This window comes from Dromiciops gliroides, chromosome 3 (genome assembly GCF_019393635.1).
Source record: "Dromiciops gliroides isolate mDroGli1 chromosome 3, mDroGli1.pri, whole genome shotgun sequence".
Lineage (NCBI taxonomy): Eukaryota > Metazoa > Chordata > Mammalia > Microbiotheria > Microbiotheriidae > Dromiciops > Dromiciops gliroides.
The window spans coordinates 2,754,643-2,774,346 of record NC_057863.1 but is presented as its reverse complement, the minus strand read 5'-3'; the positions used below and the strand labels follow the sequence as shown (position 1 = coordinate 2,774,346).

Below are 19,704 nucleotides of genomic sequence, written 5' to 3'. Positions count from 1 at the left end.
AAATGAGACAACCCTTGACCCAAGGCACAAATGTTCATGCAGCCTCAGATCTGACTGTGTGGCTCTGTCCCACTGCAGCCACTGGCCCCCAGCCAGCCAACCCCTCTTCAACCTGTCTCCCTTCTAGCGGCCCGGGAGCTCGTCTTTGTTAAGACCTACACAGCAGGTTTTCCCCAGGAGACCTGGGGTCACAGATCTGACGAGTCTATCGGGAGGAATCTCAGCGACACTGAGTGACATTACTCTGGCACAACAGAATGCTCTGCCCCACCTGCCATCCCTCTGTCTTCAACCTCTCCCATCTTTGCCCAACCTCTAGAGAGCTGCCAGTCACTTCTCTATTCGAGAAGTTCCGGGGGCTCCCTGGGGGCTCCATCTCTTCTGAACTCCTCCCTCTGGTTTTTAGATTTATCATTTCTATAGGTTTGGGGGGTTTCCAGGCCATCTAGATCACCTCAAAATGTTAATATCTTCTCTTTTACACTTATCTTAGGTTTATTTGTTGGCTTTTGAACTTTTAAAATACAGGTTCAAGTCATTTATTCTCTCCTTTTCCATTTTGTTCATGTATGTTTATAGGAATAGAATTTTGCCCCCTGAGCTTGCATCCCAGAAATTTGGGCAAGTTGTTTCATTTTCTTTCACAAAATTACTGTTTTTATATAATCTACCCTTTGGCCCACTCCTATTCATGACTCCACTGTTAAGGCTCCAGTTGAGTCTAGATCCCTTGTATTCCCTCATACCGATTGTTTTATTGCTTTATGGGCTACAAAAGCTGTGTTGACTCTTTCTCTTTATATTTGTTTACAGTGTCTCTGTGCCCTAGTACCTAGGACATGGTCAGTGTTTGTAACAATTCCAAATGGTGCTAAAAAACACACATATTCTTCAGCAGTCCTGTGTCTCTGAGATCTAGTTTCTCAATTCTACATTTTCCCCCTGCTTACCTTTGTTAGACGTGACCAAAATTGAGATGGGGATATTGAAATGTCCAGCTAACATTTTCTTACTACGTCTTCTTCAAGTTCAATGAACTGAAAGGCTGAGGCAGTTGGACTACGTGGGTTTAATATTGACGCTGCTTTACTGCCTCTTGTTCCTTTTACTCTGTTGATGTCACAAACACCTCTTTTTATGTTGTCTGACAGCACAAGTGTAAATCCTGTGACGCCCGCCTGTTCCATGAACAAGGCCTCCATCTCTTGTCTCTTTAGTTGTTCTCCAAGACTTCTCCAACTACTGACCTCCCTAGCTTCCTTAAGTCCTAAAATCCTACCTTCCCTTCCCTCTGTTAATTATTTCTTATATCCTGTATATAGCTTGCTTTGTATATACTTGTCTGTATGTTGTCTCCCCCACCAGATTGTAAATTTCTCGAAGGCAAGGACTGTCTTTTGCCTCTTTTTATATCCCCAAACTTAACACAATACTTGGCACATGTTGTTATTTAGTTGTTTCAGTTGTGTCCAACTCCTTATGACCCCACTTGGGGTTTATCGGCAGATGCTAGAGTGGTTTGCCACTTCCTTTTCCAGCTCATTTTGCAGATGAGAAAACTGAGGCAAACAGGGTGAAGTGACTTGTCCAGGGTCACACAGATAGTAAATGCCTAAGGCTGGATTTAAGCTCAGGTCTGCCTGATTCCAGGCCCCAAACTCTATCCACTGCACCATGTAGCTGCCCCATTTGATATGTAATAGACTTTTTTTTTTTTGGGGGGGGGGGGGAGACAGGGCAATGGGAGTTAAGTGACTTGCCCAAGGTCACACAGCTAGTAAGTGTCAAGCGTCAGAGGCCAGATTTGAACTCAGGTCCTCCTGAGTCCAGGGCTGGTGCTCTATCCACTGCAGCCCCCAGCTGCCCCATGTAACAGACTTTTAATGTTTACTGACTGGTTTACTTCCTCTTTTACCTCCTCACCCTCTCTTCTTCCTGGGACTACAGGAGTTATTGTACCTTCTTTGTTCTTCCATCAGAACAGGGATTGCTCTGTAGGCAGGAATGAGGCAAATTTAGTGTCTCCTGTTTCAGGTCTGTTTCTCCTATCATTTCTATCGTCTGATGTTTCCGGATGCACACACAGCAAGAAGTCTCCTCATGGTCCCTCTGGTCACTCCGGCGCGGCTGTCCTGGGCGGCTCTATTTGTTTCCCTTTTGTGTGCTTGTTGTCTGGGATGTTGGAAAAACACACCATCTGTTCAGGTCTGGTCTCCTTTCTGTGAGTGCTTTGAGTGCCTCTTCTCCCATTAATGAACGGCTGGGGTCCGGGTGGCAGGGTAGGTCGCCTTGGAGTATGTCTCCAGCTCCTCTGCCCTTTAGCACACGTTATTCCACTCTGTCCTGGGGTTTCTGGAGGGCACGGCAGTTTGGCATTATTTGTTGCTGTTTTTTTGTTTGTTTTTTGCTTTTGTGGGACAATGAGGGTTAAGTGACTTGCCCAGGGTCACACAACTAGTGTCAAGTGTCTGTCTGAGGCCAGATTTGAACTACTCAGGTCCTCCTGAATCCAGGGCTGATCCTTTATCCACTGCGCCCCCTAGCTGCCCCTCAACCAGAATTGCTCATTTTAACAACCATGCATCTTGGAGTATTCAGCACAGGGTTTTTTCCTTCTGAACACAATCTATGGAATCTTTCAATTGGCACTTTGGGGGGATGGGGGGGAGGGGTTTCCTGTATCTTCAGAAGTTCTGGGTAGTTTTCTGGTATTATTTCTTGCATTATGCTATTCAGATGTTTTTACTTTATACTCTTCTCTGTGTCTTTGAGATTGGCATGTTTTGCTTATATAGAGATCATATATTTTTTTAAAAAACAATTGCTTGATCCAAAACAATTTCAAAGAACTCGTGACAGAAAATGTTCTCAACATCCAGAAAAAAGAACTGTGGATTATGAATGCAGATTGAACCATACTGTTTCTACTATGGGGCCAGTTTTTTTTCCTTCTTTTTTGTAGTTTTTCCCTTGTGCTCTGATTCTTCTTTCACAATATGACTAATGCAGAAATGTGTTTAATGTGATTATACATATATAAACAATGTCAGATTGCTTTCTGACTTGGGGAGGAGGGAGGGGAGGAAGGGTGAGAGAAAAATTTGGAACTAAAAATCTTATGAAAACAAATGTTGAAACTATCTTTACATGTAACTGGAAAATAATGAAATACTTTTATGATTAAAAAAAAAGGATTGCTTTCTGCGTCTCTTCTTGCAGGTTGTCCTTCACTTCTGTGTACTTGCATCCCCAGCTAGTTATTCTCTTTTTTTGTTGAAGACTTGCCATGGTGGATTTGTTTTTCCTACTCTTCCAATCATTTCTGCTATGCCGGCCAGAGGCTTTCACAATTTTTATCTCTCTTCAAAATCATTCAAGTACATCCTGCCATGGTTCGCCGGGTCCTCTGCCTCATCAGACAGAGGACTGACTGAATCATTTTGCTGTGACTTATAATACCTACTTATAGATGGTTAGGAGTGTTTTGTTGACCTGGAGGCCATATTCCCTTCTGTTATTAATATCTGTTTATGTGCAAGGTCTTTAACTGAGTTTTCTTCTACCTGAGTTCTCTGGGGCTTTGCCAATTTCTTCATTACTTTCCCCCATTGTCACATTCTGACTCCTTCCCCTTTGAATGCTGTTTCCCCTGCAGGCTAGACCTCAAGCCTGACTCAGTCTCTTCCCATGATGGTCATGTTAAGTCTTAGTCTCTGTCCCAAATGATTTCTGCGGGGGGCTGCGGGGGGGAAGAGAAGCCAGAATGGCCCTCGCTGGAGGCTATGCCCTTTACCCAGGCAGGCCTGGCGGATCTGTGTGCACTCTGGTGTCCCACACAAGGAAGTTCTGTCTGTTGCTCACTCACACACCATCCTTCAGTCCCAGAAAGAGCAAGCTTCTGCCTTTTGGTTTTGTGTGGCACTAAGAGCAGAGGGGCAGAGGAAAGACGGTGCTGGGAGTGTGGGGGATGCGCAATGGCAAGCTCATAGGATGGCTTGGGCAGTCCTCTTAGAAGTGGAGGTGGGTGAGGCACAGGGGGCAGAGGCAACGTTTCAGGAATGAGGGATCAGTCCCCTCCTGTCTATCTGCATGACATAAATGTGGATTCTTCCTTCTCCCTCAAAGCAGACCACTCACTACCCCCCAAATCTCCACACGGACACTGTCATCCTCTAGTTTCCTGAGCCTGGGATGTCCCAGCCCCCATCAGACTCGATACTTTGCTCTAGAGACCGTCACAAATAGCGTTCTCCTCCCTGATCCAATCACCTCCTGCCCTGAAAGGTAAGGAAGAATCCCAGCCCTCCCCGCCTCACACACACACACACACACACACACACACACACACACACACACACACACGCACATAGCCAGACATTCGGAGCTCTGCAAGGCCTAGAACCCCTCCAACCAAAGCCAGCAGGCTTTCTATGTAGTTTATCATCTACCTTTAAAAACCGACCTCTGATTAAGGAGTACTCTACAGAGGAGCCTTGGCCAATGTTTACTGGATAAAAGCAGCTCACATGCTTATGTGGGTACTTTCTTTGCAACCAATCTAATCTGTGGGGCAAGCAGTGCATTTTTATACCCATTTCACAGATGAGGCTCAGAAGAGTGCACCAACTCAACAAAGTGTTAGAGGGGGCATCCTGACTCCAGATGTCACACATTCTCCACTGAGCTATGCTGCCCCTCGTTTTATGGAGCTGGACGTAGAATGACACAATGAGAAGTGTACAGCCCTTGGAACCAAGAGACTTGGGTTCAGATTCTGCCTCTGACACTTAAAGTGTATCTCGTCTCCTCTCTGAGCCTCAGTTTCCCTTTATGTAAAATGGAGTTAACAGGGCCTTGCATAATGAACGGCCTCCTGTTCGGTGAGACCACTTCCACCCTGTGCTCGGCCATGGCTGTGACGAAAGCTCTCACCAAGTGTGTCACGTTTGACTTCAGCCTGGGTCTCGTGGCAACTGAAAGTCTCTTCCTGGATTCAAAGCATCAATGAACTGGGAGACAAAGAAGCCTCGGCTGCTGGTGACTGAATCCCAGCTCTGGGCAGCCTCCGAAGCACGGGCACCACCCCCAACACACCCTCTCCGGTTCAGAGGACACAAGCTGGGAGCGTGGGAAAGCAGCCGAGCCAGCCAAAGGGCGAGTCACACAGAGAAAGTGCAGAGCCTACAGAAGCCAAGCGAAAAAGCAGAAAGACGACAGCTGATTCAGGGCCAGCTCCAAGTCAGCCTTGAGAGAGCGGCCCCACAACAACACAGGAAGGGAGGTGCCACTACTGCCCCCCCCATTATACAGAAAAGAGGGAAGCCCAGAGAGGTTCAGGGTCCCTCCAAGGCTCCTGCCCATCCAGGGTCTCCTGCCGGGGGCCAGGCAGAGGCTCTGCAGACCTGGGGCTGCTTCTCTCCATCCGCGTCAGCTCCAAATTCCCCGTGCATTTCCTGCCAATCTCTCCTTTTCTCCCCCACATCCCTTCCCATGATAAGGTAAGGTCTGTGGGCATTTCCTTCTTTCATCTAGAGAAAATCGTGAGTCTGCTTACGAAAGCCGTTGTCCTTCCTCCCTTTATTTCAGCTGCTTCCATTGTAACAACTAGCCTTTCCATGTTACAGTGCCCAACAAAAGCATGGGATGGTCCTAATGCACATCACTGCACATTTTATAATGTATCTTTACCAACACAGGAGAGGAAGATCCAAGTGGAAATGCTCTTTTTCTGATTTCTCTTGAAAAAGGAAATCAGTAACTATGATTTCAAATTACGAGATTAAATAGCTATGATTGCCCCACCAATCAAGGAGTCTGTCTCTTAAAATACGGGCCATAACTTTTGGGAGGCAGGGCAGGCAGGCAAGGGGCTAATGCTCTTGACTGACCGATGAGCCCGTCACTCCATTCTCTACACAGCTGAGTCTAATTTCCTCTTTATATCAATTCATGAAAATAATAAAGGACAACCTAGAGGGACATTATTCATTTTTTTCTCCCTTGGCCATGGCCTTTGGCTCTTTTCTCAACCGTAGTAGTTTGGGAAATATCCTTTCACTCCCCATTCAACAGAACAGAGGTACACACACCACCTCCTGGGTAATCCAACATCTCGGGAAGCCCCAATGCCATGCAGGGGGCTGCTGCTGGGAGCCATGCCACAGGGCAGGATGGGCGAATGGGTGGGGCACACACTCGCCACCTTCTCTTTGGACAAGGCTGCTTCTGGAGCTTACAAGGGCCAGCAAAAGGACAGGCCCTGACAGCTCCAGACCTTTTCATCAGTCCTGTAGAGGCCAACAAGACTGTCTTGCCAAGTGTCCAGCCGAGCTTTTCTGAGCCAAGCTCTATCCAATGAAAAGAATGTGGTCGGAGAAGAACCAAAGCAGTGCCTGGCATGGACCCTCCTGTCTCCACTGCCTAGAGAAATGTCCAGCAGTCACTGCCATCGGAAGGGCATGGATCCCACACAGCATGTGAACCCTCCAGGAAGCCAACAGCAACAAAACCTTTCTTTGTTTCCCCTGCACTCAGCACAGGGCCTGGAGTATACAAGAAGAGCTTAGGAAATGCTTGCAGACTCGAACAAAGTCAGGAACAAAAAGGCTCATCTGCCGTATTCAATTCTCCTTGTTATATATGCCCCCAAAATAAACGAGAGTTTTACTGTCTGTCTTATCATTAAACCAAATCAAAAAACTAAAGCCCCCACAGATGACACACACACTTACTGAATAAGCAGAGTCAAACAGAGACAAACAGACTCCAGCCTCAGGACGCTCCATTCCCTATCACCCAGTCAGTACCCAAGGACCTCAGCCTCCAGCTCAAGCCCTACTCTCATGGATTCTCTGATGATGTCACTGCTGCACGCACGTTCCCTAAAGGACAAGCGAGCATGCAGGGGCACTACCACCATGACAGGATTGGGGAATCTCAGTGCTGGCGAGGAGTCCATGGCTCAAAAAGGGTCGCCATGAAAGCCTGCACAGAGCCAGAGGGCAGCCCCCTCCCCAGGCAAACTCGCTGCTTGGCAGCTCCCCTTCAGTGCAGAGGTAGGAAGGACGTGGTTCCATGTGGCTGCTGCACTGGGCAGAAAAGACTTTTGAGAACCAGCAAACTTTTTGGCATCATGACATATAAAAAAAAATGGAATTTCTTAATTTTTAGAATTTAAAAATTCATGTAATAATAATGACAACCTCCCCCTTTCCTTAAAGTATGGTTCATGTGATCAAGTGTAAATGCATAAAAATGAGCTAATCACACTACATAATCAGAGGAAAAGGCAGAAAGTAGAGATTCTGTGTATGTGAGTGTCCACGTATTTGTGTAAATGTACACTTCCATGCAGGGAAGAGTATTCAACACAAATTACCTGTTCCAAGTCTTGAAGGCATTGCTGGCTCGTTTGAACAGGTAGCCTTCCATGACAATGCCATTGGCCGCATCCACGTTATATTCTAGCTTGGTGTCATCGCTGGAGAAATCCTAGGTCAAACAACAGACAGATCTCTTTATTTTATTTTTTTTCTGTTTCGAATTTTATTTTCCAAAATATAAGTAAAAACAAATTTTGACATCAATTTTTTTAAAATCTGTGTTCCAACTTCTCTTCCTCCCTCCCTTCCCATCACCCACCCCCAAGAACTCAAGCAATTCAGTATAAGTTATATATGAGTAGTCATGGAAAATATCCCCACATTAGCTAGGTTGTGAGAGAAAACAGATAAAAAAACAAAACTTCAGATTAAGGAATTGTCAAAGAAAAAAAAAAACATCTGTTTTCAGATACCATGAGTTCTTTCTCTGCAGATGGATTGCAATTTTCATAAGTCCTTCAGGGTTATATTGGATCCTTGCCTTGCTGAAAATAACCACATGCTTCCCAGCAAATCACCCCCCACTATTGCTGTTATTTGTATACAGTACATTTCACTCTGCTTCAGTTCATGTAGGTCTTTCCAGGCTTTTCTGATAGCATCCTGTTCATTATAACTTTTATATAGTATCTTAAACCTGACAAAGAATTTTCTTCACAATAGCCCAGCAAAGTAAGTACCATACCTTTTGCCATCATCATAACTATTTCCCTCCATCCTATTCCCTTCCCATGATATTTACTTTATTTTCTATCTTCTTTTACCCTATTCCTCCTCAAAAGGGTTTTAATTCTGACTGTCCCCTCTCCACTCCGCCCTCCCTTCTTTCATCCTTCCCTCTTTATCTTCTTCCCCTCCTACTTTCCTGTAGGGTTAAATAGATTATTCCTCCCAATTGGGTGTGAATGTTATTCCCTCCTTGAGCCCACTCTGATGAGATTAAGGTCTTTGAGCTAATTCTGTGTTCTAAATTTTTCTTCCTCCCCCCCTCCTCAACCCTCCCTATGAAATCAAGCAATTGAATATGTCATACTGGTGCAGTTATGCAGAACATCTTCACCTTCCTTGAAAGTGTTTTGCTTTTTACTGCTCCCTCCACCAATCTGCCCTTCCCTCCTTCCCCTCTTTTCTCCCTCCCCTCCCACTTTCCCTCAGGGCAAAAATATATTACTATACCCACTTGGGTATGTATGTTATTCCCTCTTTGAGCCAATTCTGATGATAGTAATGTTCACTCACTCCCCCACTCCTTCCCCTTCTTCCCCTCCCCTCCATAAGCTTTTTTCTTGTTTCCTTCATGTGAGTTACCTCTCCCCAGTCCACCTCTCCCCTTCCCCCTCCCCCAGTCTATTCTTCCTACCCTTCAACCCTATTTTAAAGATGTCATCATGGGTTATCTAGGCGGCACAGTGGACAAAGCACCAGCCCTGGATCCAGGAGGCCCGAGCCCAAATCCAGTCCCAAACATAAGACACCCTACCCTGTTTGCCCCACAAAGAACAAGGATAAACAAAAAATAAATGCTTTACAGATATCATCCCTTCATCTTCGATTCAGACCTGTGTCCTCTGTGTATTTCTTACTGAGAAAGTTCTTATGAGTTCAAAGTATTATCTTCCCATGTAGGAATGTAAACAGTTTAATCTCTTAATATCCCTCATGAAGTCTTTTTCCCATTTACCTTTTTATGCTTCTCCAGGGTCTTGTATTTGAAAGTCAGATTTTCTATTCAGTTCATGTCTTTTCATCACAAATACCTAAAAGTCCTCTTTTTCACTGAAGTCCCATTTTTTCCTCTAAAAGATTATAGACAGTTTTGCTGGGTACGTGATTCTTGGCTGTAGTCCCAGTTCTTTTGCCCTCTTGCAATATTTTCTCCTTGACCTAGGAGCTCTGGAATTTGGCTATAATATTCCTGGAGGTTTTCCTTCTAGGATCTCTTTCAGGAGGTGATTGGTAGATTCTTTCAATGCCTTCTGCTTCTAGAATATCAGGGCAATTTTCCCATACAAGCTCTTGAAAGATGCTGTCTAAACTCTTATTTTGGTCATGGTTTTCAGGTAGTCCAATGATTTTCAAATTATCTCTCCTGGAACCATTTTCCAGCTCAGCTGTTTTTCCAATAAGATATTTCATAATGCCCTCTATTTTTTTATTCATTTGCATTTGCTTTACTGTGTTTTGGTTTCTCATAAAGTCACTAGCTTCCATTTGTTCAATCCTAGTACTTAAGCAATAATTTTCTTCAGAGAGCCTTTTATCTCCTTTTTCATTTGGCTTTTCAAGCTGTTGACTTTTTTCTCATGACTCTCCTGCATTGCTCTCATTTCTCTTCCTGTTCTTTCCTCCACCTCTCTAAATCTTCCTTCTATCTCTTCAAAGTCCCTTTTGAGTGCTTCCGTGGCCTGAAACCAATTCATATTTTTCTTAGAAGCCTTAGATACAGGGGCCCTGAGGTTGCTATCCTCTTCTGAGGGTACGCCTCAATCTTACTTGTTGCTAAAGAAACTTTCTATTGTCCTCAACATTCTTTGCTTGCTCATCTTGCTGTTTTTACTGGACTTTTAACTCCCCCTTACAGTGGGGCCCTACTTCCAAGCTACACAGTCCCAAGCTTCAGAGGGCCCCAAGTGTTTTTTTGTTTTTTGTCTTTGTGGGGCAATGAGGGTTAAGTGACTTGCCTGGGGTCACACAGCTAGTAAGTGTCAAGTGTCTGAGGCCGGATTTGAACTCGGGTCCTCCTGAAACCAGGGCTGGTGCTCTATCCACTGTGCCACCTAGCTGCCCCAGGTCCCAGGTGTTTGGGTTTGAAGGAAGGTTTTTCTCTTGCCTGGCCTGTTCTCTGGTCTGGAGATAACCTCAAGCCAGCTTGCTAGTTAGCCAGCCAGCAGAGCGCTGTGGGGGTTCTTCACTTCCACGTGCCTGTACCCCTCCCCCACCTGAGCCTCCCACTGCTCAGGGTTTCTCCTGGCTCCCTGATGGGGTGGTATAGCCCAATTCTCCCTTAGGTCCTGCAGACGCCCCTGCACTTTCCCCTGGTCAGCTGTTCAGCCCTCTCACCTGACTGTAACCTTAGTTCTAGAAGACACCAGTGCTGCAGCTGATTAGAAGGCATGGGGGTAAGTTCCTCTTTAGCAGGGTGTCTGGGGTCTGTGGCGGCTCTGCCTGCAGCCCGGCACGGCCCCCTTTAATCTGGAAAACAATCTCAGCCCGTATTTTTGTGGGTTTTGCTGCTCCAGGGCTTGTTTTACCGCTGTCTGGGGGGTAACTGTGTCAGGAACTCTGTGTGTTTACTGTCTTTCCTCCACCCGCCCACCCGAAGAAGACAGATCTCTTTAGATGGGGTTCCAATTCAAGGCACCGAGGCCTTTTTTGGAGGTGGCGCACTGGGCTCTATATTCATTACCATGCTCATGGCTCTCAAGGCCTCTGTGCTCAGGACAACAGTGAGACCAGAGCTGTGGCTGGACAGTTCCAAAATTCATGGGAGAATGATTCTGACCACTGGAGACATTCAGAACTCTTAGCTGTACAAAAAGCATGAGGCACATTTCTAAAACTCTGTGTGCACTAAACTTGATGGTCACCATCTGGGAAAGGTCATCGGGATGAGGAGGGGGCATGGTGGGAGGCCCTGACAGGGAAGAGAGGCTAGGCTTGATCGGCCTGGCTCCAAGCCTGGGAAGAAGCAGCAGCAGAAATGGCACAAGGCCAGATTTTGGCTCCTCAAGGGGAGAAGCATCTTTGCCATCATGGGATACCCGACTGACCATTAGCTACTCCAAGGGCAAACCGAGAGGAGGGGTGGGGACTGCTGGAAGCCTTTAAGCAAAGGCTTGATTGGCACCTTTCCGAGTCTTTGAAGGTGTTCCCAGAGGGCATGGAGCCACAGCTTCCATCAAAACTTCTGATCTGGCCAAGGATAAGTTGATCCACTGGTGGTCGGCCCACTGAGGAAGGGTAGACTTGTAGGCTGCTCTTGACCATGGTGGTCCAGCACTTATTGCTTAAGATTTCCTTTTCCAGAAGGGAAGAAACTGCCTGTTCCCTATCTGATCCATGTTTCTACAGTAATTTTTCTCCCGTCCTTTGGGAAACCCTTGTCAAGAGCTAAAAGTGGCATTACTCTAATTAGCAACATTGCCCATAAAGCCCATATGAGAGTAAGAAGCCTCTATCTCCTACTGGACACTGAGTCCCCCCAGAGTTGGATCCTGGGCCAACCACAATGGCAGGTGAAGGCCTTGTGGGTAGCTAGGCAGCACAGTGTTGAGCTTGGGCGTCAGAAAGACCTGAGTTCAAATCCCACCTCACTGCCTTGCTGGTCACTTCACCTCTATTTGCTTCAGTTTCCTCATCAATAAAATAGATATAATAATAGGATCTGTCTCCAAAAGTTAGGGCAAAGATCAAATGAAATAACACAGAAAATGTAAAATGCTATAGAAACGTTAGTTCTGATTCTTCCTAGGACCAAACTAGCCGTTCTGCTAGATAAAGGAAAGTGATTCCTTTTTTTTCCCAGTGAGGCAATTGGGCTTGACTTGCCCAGAGTCACACAGCTGGTAAGTGTCAAGTGTCTGAGGCCGGATTTGAACTCAGGTCCTCCTGACTCCAGGGCTGGTACTCTATCCACTGCGCCACCTAGCTGCCCCAGTGATTCCTTTTTAGATGCAGATCTGATTAAAAACCTTCTGAGATTCTTTTCTTCCAGTCCTGAAATGTAGAATGAACCTTCCAGATTTTAGCTCCAAAGCCTTCCAAGATAGACAAGTCCTTATCTTGTGCACCCAAGTCACAGACTCCTGGGACCATCAAATTTATAGCCAGAAAGGCCTCCTTCCACTGAACACACCCATGAACACCCAGATGGGAGTAGACACAAAGAATCCCAGTGTAACGATTGGAATGACACCACCTGCTGGGGACTTACTATAGAAAAGCTCCGCCATGAGGAGAGGGTCTCTGAGGGCAGGACCACGCGTCTTTTCTTTAGCGTCAGGAAGTGATGTTTGCTTGTGGGAGGAGGAAGGAGGAGCCTGGCACTCTGACTCACACTCTCTTTCCTGAGGACTCTGGCAGAGAAGGGAGCTAGAAATGCGCTCTCCCTTTAATAGATAGATGAATCAGGCCTTTCTCTCTCTCTTTACCAAATTCTTATTCTCCTTCATAAATGCTTAAAAGCCTAATCTTGCTAAAGCTTATAATTTATTGGCGACCACTCATTAGATATCTTAGACAGACTAGCTAGAATTTTAGCCCCTCACACCAGATCCTGAGCCAGAAGAAACCACCAAGGACAACTCGACAAGTGGGGTCCAGTGGAAACGAGGGTTCTGAAACCATCCGTGGGAATCCCCGCAGGTGCACAGTGACATCATCTATGTTTTGTGGTCTATGTGTTTTGTTAAATGGTTCCCAAGTATATTTTAATATGGTCCTGCTGTGGAGTGGCCCGAGGGATGCATGTTGGATATTTCTGCCTTTACCAGTGAGGACACTACAGCCAAGGGAGCAGATAATAGCTGACATCAGAAGGGAATTTGAAACTGAGTCTTTTGCCATGTTTGCTGACCCCTCTATACATATTGTGCTGTTAGAGGGGTCCAGCAAATGGTCCCAGAGTTGAAGCCCCAAAGCCTGCCCTGCCTTTGGCATCTGTCACTCAGTTTGCTGGAACAATAAGGACATCCTTGGGTGAACTTACATGGCCCAAGGCCACACAGAATCCCATCCTGGGACTGCCCAGTGATAACAGTCATGAGAAAGACCCAAGGATGCAAGTTTTGTCAAAGTTCTCAAACCACAAAAATCCCACCAAGGCCGGCAGGCAGTGCCTCAGGATGCTGAGCTACCTACATCTCAGCCCGCTCCCAGCCCAGGGTAGCAGAGTGTCCACACAGGAACGAATTCTAGACAGTTCTGGGCTGGCTAGGACCACACTGGTGTCACCTGGGAGTAAGCTCTCATCTGAAGGGCCGAAGGGAACCGTCCTCGGTCTTATTCTGAGAACCACATGCTGCAGGGCCTTGGGTGGGATCCCAGGTGCCATGGCTACCTAATTTTCAAGTGGTTCAGAGCAGAAAGTGATAGCCGGGGGAAAAGGAGGCAAAGCTCCAAGACGACATCTCCATCTGTGGCTAGTCCTCTCCCCTGGGCATTATGTCCAACACTGCCGGGATGGGGATCCATCTGGCCTTCCCATGCAGTGGGAGTCTGGTTCATGTTCTTGCAAAGGCTGGAGACCCCGCTCTGGGCTTCATCAGATGTCACAGGAAGCAGGCCAACCCTTCATCTGTCCTCCCTTAATCCTCATTTTTTCCCACAACTTTCTGGCACCCTTTTGTCTTCACACACTCCCTGCAGGGCACGCCTTCAGGCAGTCCCTTCACAAAGTCCCACCCCAATGTCTCCCTGGGGTGTGGAAGTAATGCAAGGTTCCAAGAGGCCGGGCCAGCAAAGCTGGGCTTGGACAGACTGTCCTGTGCTGGGAAGGCCTGGGCTAGAGACGCAGTTTGTCTTCTGAGCACCGACCTAGCACCAGAGACAGTCAGTGCCAGGGGGCGCTGGCAGGGAAGGGGATATTTCATGGGTTGTACATTGGCAGCTCCAAGGGATGGGGGATGGGGAGGGGAGGGAGGCCTGTAGGAGAAGGCTGTGCTTGAGCTGCACTAAGATTGGCACAGAAGCATTATATGCTTCTATCCTATATACATCTCTCTGAGGACATGGAAGATGCACACACTTGACCCAGGTCTACCTCCCCACCTGTCAAATTTGCCTCCAATATATTTCTGCGTAATGACCCAGAAGCACTCAGCCAAGAGGAGAAATGCAAGGTGGGGGCGGTGAGTAGCTGAGATGACCCTTCCATCCCTGGATGAGGGGGGAAGAACATGGAAACAGAAAGAGGGATGCGTGCACCTTCTCCGCTGCTCCTAAGCCTGAATGTATGTACAGCGAGGGGCACAGGAGTGTGGCAGTATATCCATATGTATGGCAGAGGAAGCCAGAAGAATGAGGCAACCATCTTCTGTCTGCAGGAAAAGGGAGGCAAGGGTTAGGAGTGTGAAGCAGGCCTAGCAAACGCTCCTGGAGGAGACGATCGCCAAAAGACCAAGAGACTGCGCTGCCAGGGTGCGTGCTGAATCGGGTCTTTTTACTTTGGAGTCTACACTTGGGGTTTCACTGGTGTAGAGAACTCCCAGCATGCACATCCCTGGCTCAGCTGGACCTCCATTCTCCTCTCCAGGGGTGCCTGGGACCCAGAGCCCCTCATACGGGAGGGGTCAGGGGCGACCCTGGATCAGTGGTCTTCCTGACCCAGAGGTCAGCTCTCTGCATCTTGTGACAACAGAGACATACAGAAGCCCGTTCAGACTGGCTATTCAGGACAACAAAGTTTAAACCCCAGCTTTCTGAGTCTTTCTAAGTCTAGACCGAGAAAGAGAAAACTGCTGTTTGGACGTTCGGACTGGGTGTCAGCCAGCAGCAGCATGTTAGAAAGATTGCTAGATGAGGAGTTGTGAGCCCTTTGTCCCCCTGGTCTGGGTCCCTCCCTGCCCATGCAACCTCCAGAAATCCCTTCTTTCTGGGGCTCAGTGTCTTTAGCTGCAAACTGAGAGGGTCCTAAGTATGACAGGACCCCAAAGAGTCTCCTAACCTATCAGTTTTTAATCCCAAGAATCTCCTGTGATCCTGCTGACTCCAAGCCATAGCATGGAGATGTGTTTCTATCCTGCGGACACACAACGACCACTGTGCGTCCCCTGGGCTGCTCATCGCTAGACACAAACATCACATTTCTCATCTTCAGGCCTCAAGGGTAAAAGAGATCCTGGGGGAGGAAGTGAGCGCTTCTTTTTTTCCTTTGTAATAGTGCTCAGCTGTTTCCAAGAGCTTCCAAAGTACATGGGCTTCACTGGCTCTGGAAATTGGTGTTAGCAGGCCTGCTGCTGGCATAGAAGAGACCCGAGTCACACCCACACATCAGGTGCTGCGGCTCTTCTCTCCAGCTGCCTGGATTGCATCCTCTGCACAGTCTTACGTAACCACCCAAAGCCACAGTTCAAACGGTATTCCTAAGGAATGGCTCATGCTTTATGCTGTATAACCTGGCACATGCACAGTAAGCTGAACTATCTAAGATTTCATAAAAGGGTCAGACTTCCCAAGAGAACCACACTGCTTTTCTTCTTCTTCAAGCATTCCTGGTGGTTGCTGTTTTGATTCCCTCTCCCAAAGGCACTTTAAATATTCTTTCCACACGGTTTGTTGTCATTCAGTTGTTTTCAGGCATACCCAACTCTTTGTGACTCCATTTGGGGGTTTTTCTTGGCAAAGATACTGGAGAGAGGTTTGCCATTTCCTGCTCCAGATCATTTTATAGATGAGGAAACTGAAGTAAACAGGGTGAAGTGACCTGCCCAGGGTCACACTGCTAGTGAGTACCTCTGATTGGATTTGAACACAGGTCTTCCTCACTCCAGGCCTAGCACTTCATCCATTGTGCTGCAATGAGGTCTAATATTTCTCTTTTTTTTTTTTTTTTGCGGGGCAATGAGGGTTAAGTGACTTGCCCAGGGTCACACAGCTAGTGTCAAGTGTCTGAGGCTGGATTTGAACTCAGATCCTTCTGAATCCAGGGCCGGTGCTCTATCCACTGTGCCACCTAGCTGCCCCGAGGTCTAATATTTCTTTATCAGAAAAGAGGAAAAGAAGTAGGCCTATTATAAAAACAAGGGTGCTTTACTATATAGATTTAGAAACTTTCTCCTGAAATCACTCACTCAAGTAACACAGGAAAGGGAACTGACCTATTCCCTTCCTTCTTCCTTTTCTCTTTCCTCCTCTCTAAAATCCTGAAGTTTTCATTTTCTTATTTCAAAACCTCTTTTCGCAAACAGAATTACCTCAGCAGGCTCCCATAAGTCTGACTGAAGCACCAGATCATGGGTGCACACGTGGCTATCAGGAATGTGACCTTGGCCCTTCAGTTTCACACTAATGTCCCTCTGGCCAGGAATTATGCCTCAAACAGTCCTAGCTCCCAATGGAGGGACGTCTGTCCGGTGGGCAAGAACAGAAGAAAGGAAGAGGGGGCACAGGATCATCAACCAAGTGCAAGGGAGCTGTGGCACCGCTTGTAGAAACAGAGCTGGACACCCCGGGGCTGCGCTGTTACAGCGATACCACGAAGAGCCCATGGACTCTTCAGGACTCCTGGTACATTCACCTGACTTCTTGTAGCGACTGTGAGGAATGCCACGGACAAGACCACGGATAAAAGGAGCAGTGGACAAGAATTTTGGAGACTGCTGGAGGGGTGGGGATGTCATGGATCCCTGCAGAGTTAGGAAAAACTGCTCAAAATACAAGCACTAGATTTCTTCCTTGGAATTTTTGTATTGAATATGAATGACTTACTATACCACATTGTTTGGGGTCACCAAAAAGGTCTTTTAAAAATAAATAAGGTAGGGGGCAGCTAGATGGCGCAGTGGATAGAGCACCGGCCCTGGAGTCAGGAGGACCTGAGTTCAAATCCGGCCTCAGACACTTGACACTTACTAGCTGTGTGACCCTGGGCAAGTCACTTAACCCCAATTGCCTCACTAAAAAAAACTAACTAAACGAATGAATGAATGAACAAACAAACAAACAAACAAACAAATAAATAAATAAGGTTTCTGGGCATATCCTGAAAATGGATAATACAAACCATGGAATTTTCAGTCATGTTGTTCCTCCCTATCAAAGATGTTTTTCTTTTTTCTTTTCACAGATTTTCACCAGGGGAATCAATTTGGAACAGGAAGTTGGTTGCCTGTTGTTCTTCAAGCTCAAACAGGACCAAATGACAGCCCAATGGCGGGGTCAAAGCAGAGCTGAGCAGACCAATATGAGCTTGGAAGGCTCTACCACAGCTCAGGCACAAATAGTCCACATGAACATCTGCAGTGGAGACGGCTCCAAACCTGCGCATCTCACCTTCCTTTGGAGCTTCTGCGGTTCTGCTTCCCTCACAGAGCAGAGCCCCTGAATGGGGCCGCGCCTTGCTGGGGTCCGGTGTCTCTCATCTTTCACAGTCCGTTGCAAAGTTCTTCAGGGAGACCTTGAGAGTGTCCTCCTCGTAGCACTTCTTCTAACCTCCAGTGAGCACCTGCCTCGTGTGAATTCTCCATAAAAGTCTTTTAGGCAAATGTGTGTTTGGCATTCTAAAGGGCCGGCCCATCAGAGTTGTGCTCTCTGCAGCAGAGTCTGAATGCCTGGCAGTTCAGCTCAAGAAAGGACCTCGGTGTCCAGTGCTTATCCTGCCAGGTGATCTTCAGGATCTTCCCAAGACAATTCAGACAGCAGTGACTCAGTTTCCTGGCAGGGTGCTGGTGCACTGTGCAGGTCTCACAGGCATACCACAACCAGCACAGGCAGTCTAGTACCTCAGGAGGTACCTCTAAGAAGGAAGATGTTGAATTAAATGAGGTTGGTGAAGTGCACACTACCGTCAGCTGGAAAAGGTGCTGACTGTGGAGGTACCAGATAGTACAATCTTCTACATCCTCGTTGGCTAACTGTTACCTCCTTAAAACAGACCGATGAACACTCACATCTATAGTGTGGGTTAAGTAAAAGCAGCACCCACACAAAGAGCCCAGCTCCCACCCTGCCCCCTCCCCAACTTGTTCCCAGATTGAAATTAGTTTCATGTTAAACATAGAGTCTTTTCTCCTGGACGGCGGAGGGGGCCCATTCTCAAAGTCTTCCAAAGATGTCTATGGTGAGCTTCTGCAAGCCAACAAATGACGGGGGGATTTCAAGAATACCACGTAATTTACCAGGTATTGACAAAGGAGTCCGTCAAGCCAGAAAGGAAGCAGGGTGCTAAGTTTAGGCAAACCCACATTCCAGGGGAATGACCACAAAGTACAAGAGAAAGTAAATGGCCATTTGGGGCAGGACATGTTTCAGTGGCAACAGTTGACCAACAAGGATTTATCAAGTGCTTCCCAGGGGCCAGAGTGCTGGGGATACTGAGAGATGGGAAAACAAACCAAGCCACACCAAGCCATGGTACCCACGCTTAAGGGGCTCATGCCTGGAGCACAGCCACAGGGCTGACAATGTACAGTCTGGGGCACAGAACAAGAATCAGTGCACAGCAGCTTTGATCTTGTGCTAGGATCAAAAAGTAGATCAGACTCAGCTCTTCTAAGTCAATAAAGAAATACAAAGTATAAAAAGTAAATCTTTCTATGATTGTGATACAGAAATTCATATGCATGACAGAAAGGTTTTTGCAGTTTTGTTTTGTTTTTTGCAGGGCAACAAGGGTTAAGTGACTTGCTCAGGGTCACACAGCTAGTAAATGTCAAATGTCTGAGGCCAGATTTGAACTCAAGGCTTCCTGAATCCAGGACCGGTGCTTTATCTGCTGCACCACCTAGCTGCCCCCCCCCAAATAAGACTTTTTTTGTTTGTTTGTAGGGCAATGAGGGTAAAGTGACTTGCCCAGGGTCACACAGCTAGTAAGTGTCAAGTGTCTGAGGCCAAATTTGAACTCAGATCCTCCTGAATCCAGGGCCAGTGCTCTATCCACTGTGCCACCCAGCTGCCCCCAGAAAGAAGATTTTTAAAACTGAAAAGTCTAATATTAAAACTAACAATGCCTATAACTCATAAACAGGTAGAACTTTTAGAAGCTTTTTTCCTTTATAAAATGGCTTTTTATAACGGCTTCTTGGTTAACTGGCATTTTTTTTTTACCTGTAATGCAGCCTTGTGTTAGCATTTAAGAGAAAAGAATAAAAGAGACATCATGATTAACGTAAATACCACTCTGAAAGGAAATTAAAAATCTTCAGTAGATTTAAATTAAGGGACATCATAATTAGCATTATCCTTAGTGGTGAATCAGTGTGAAGCTCTCATGAAACCGAGTTCTACAGACTGGTCCACTGAAGAGAGGATGATGTCCTGGTCACAAGGAACCACAAGGAATGCCCAGTGGTCCATCCCAGGCCATGGCTCAACAAAACTCCCTTCTACCACATGGCCTACAAAGGGTCAGCCAGGGCAGCAGGAGGCATTCTTGCCATTTCCTGACTTTAGCTGAGTTCCCCCTTTTAACAACTCATCCCTGTTCTGCCCTTTCCGATCCCAGGAGGCTTCTGGTTGGCAAAGAAAACAGAGGCCAAATAAAATAAGCCTCAGCAGCTCTGCCTTCTCTCCAGTACTCTGAGCACTGGGCCCGGAGTTTCATTGGGCTCTACAAGCAAAGGCACCTCCAGAGGGGCTCTTCAGTGGGAAGTGGCTGCGTCTGGAG

General features: G+C 46.9%; 1 protein-coding gene across 8 annotated transcripts in view; it reads right to left on the bottom strand.

Moving 5' to 3' along the window:
* ACAP2 (ArfGAP with coiled-coil, ankyrin repeat and PH domains 2) overlaps positions 1 to 19,704 on the bottom strand; it is a 115,584-nt gene that overhangs the window by 30,150 nt on the left and 65,730 nt on the right. For 5 of the 8 annotated variants that reach the window (XR_006355474.1, XR_006355475.1, XM_043990947.1 and 2 more), the window contains exons 10-11: positions 19,146 to 19,157; positions 7,379 to 7,491 (exon numbers count right to left, since the gene is read on the bottom strand). Coding sequence is in view for 6 of the 8 variants with exons in the window: in XM_043990947.1 (XP_043846882.1) it covers positions 7,379 to 7,491; positions 19,146 to 19,157 (125 nt within the window). In the remaining 2 variants the exon portion in view is untranslated. The remainder of the gene's footprint in view (positions 1 to 7,378; positions 7,492 to 19,145; positions 19,158 to 19,704) is intronic. The other 3 variants (XM_043990948.1, XM_043990950.1, XM_043990952.1) reach the window with 1 other exon arrangement.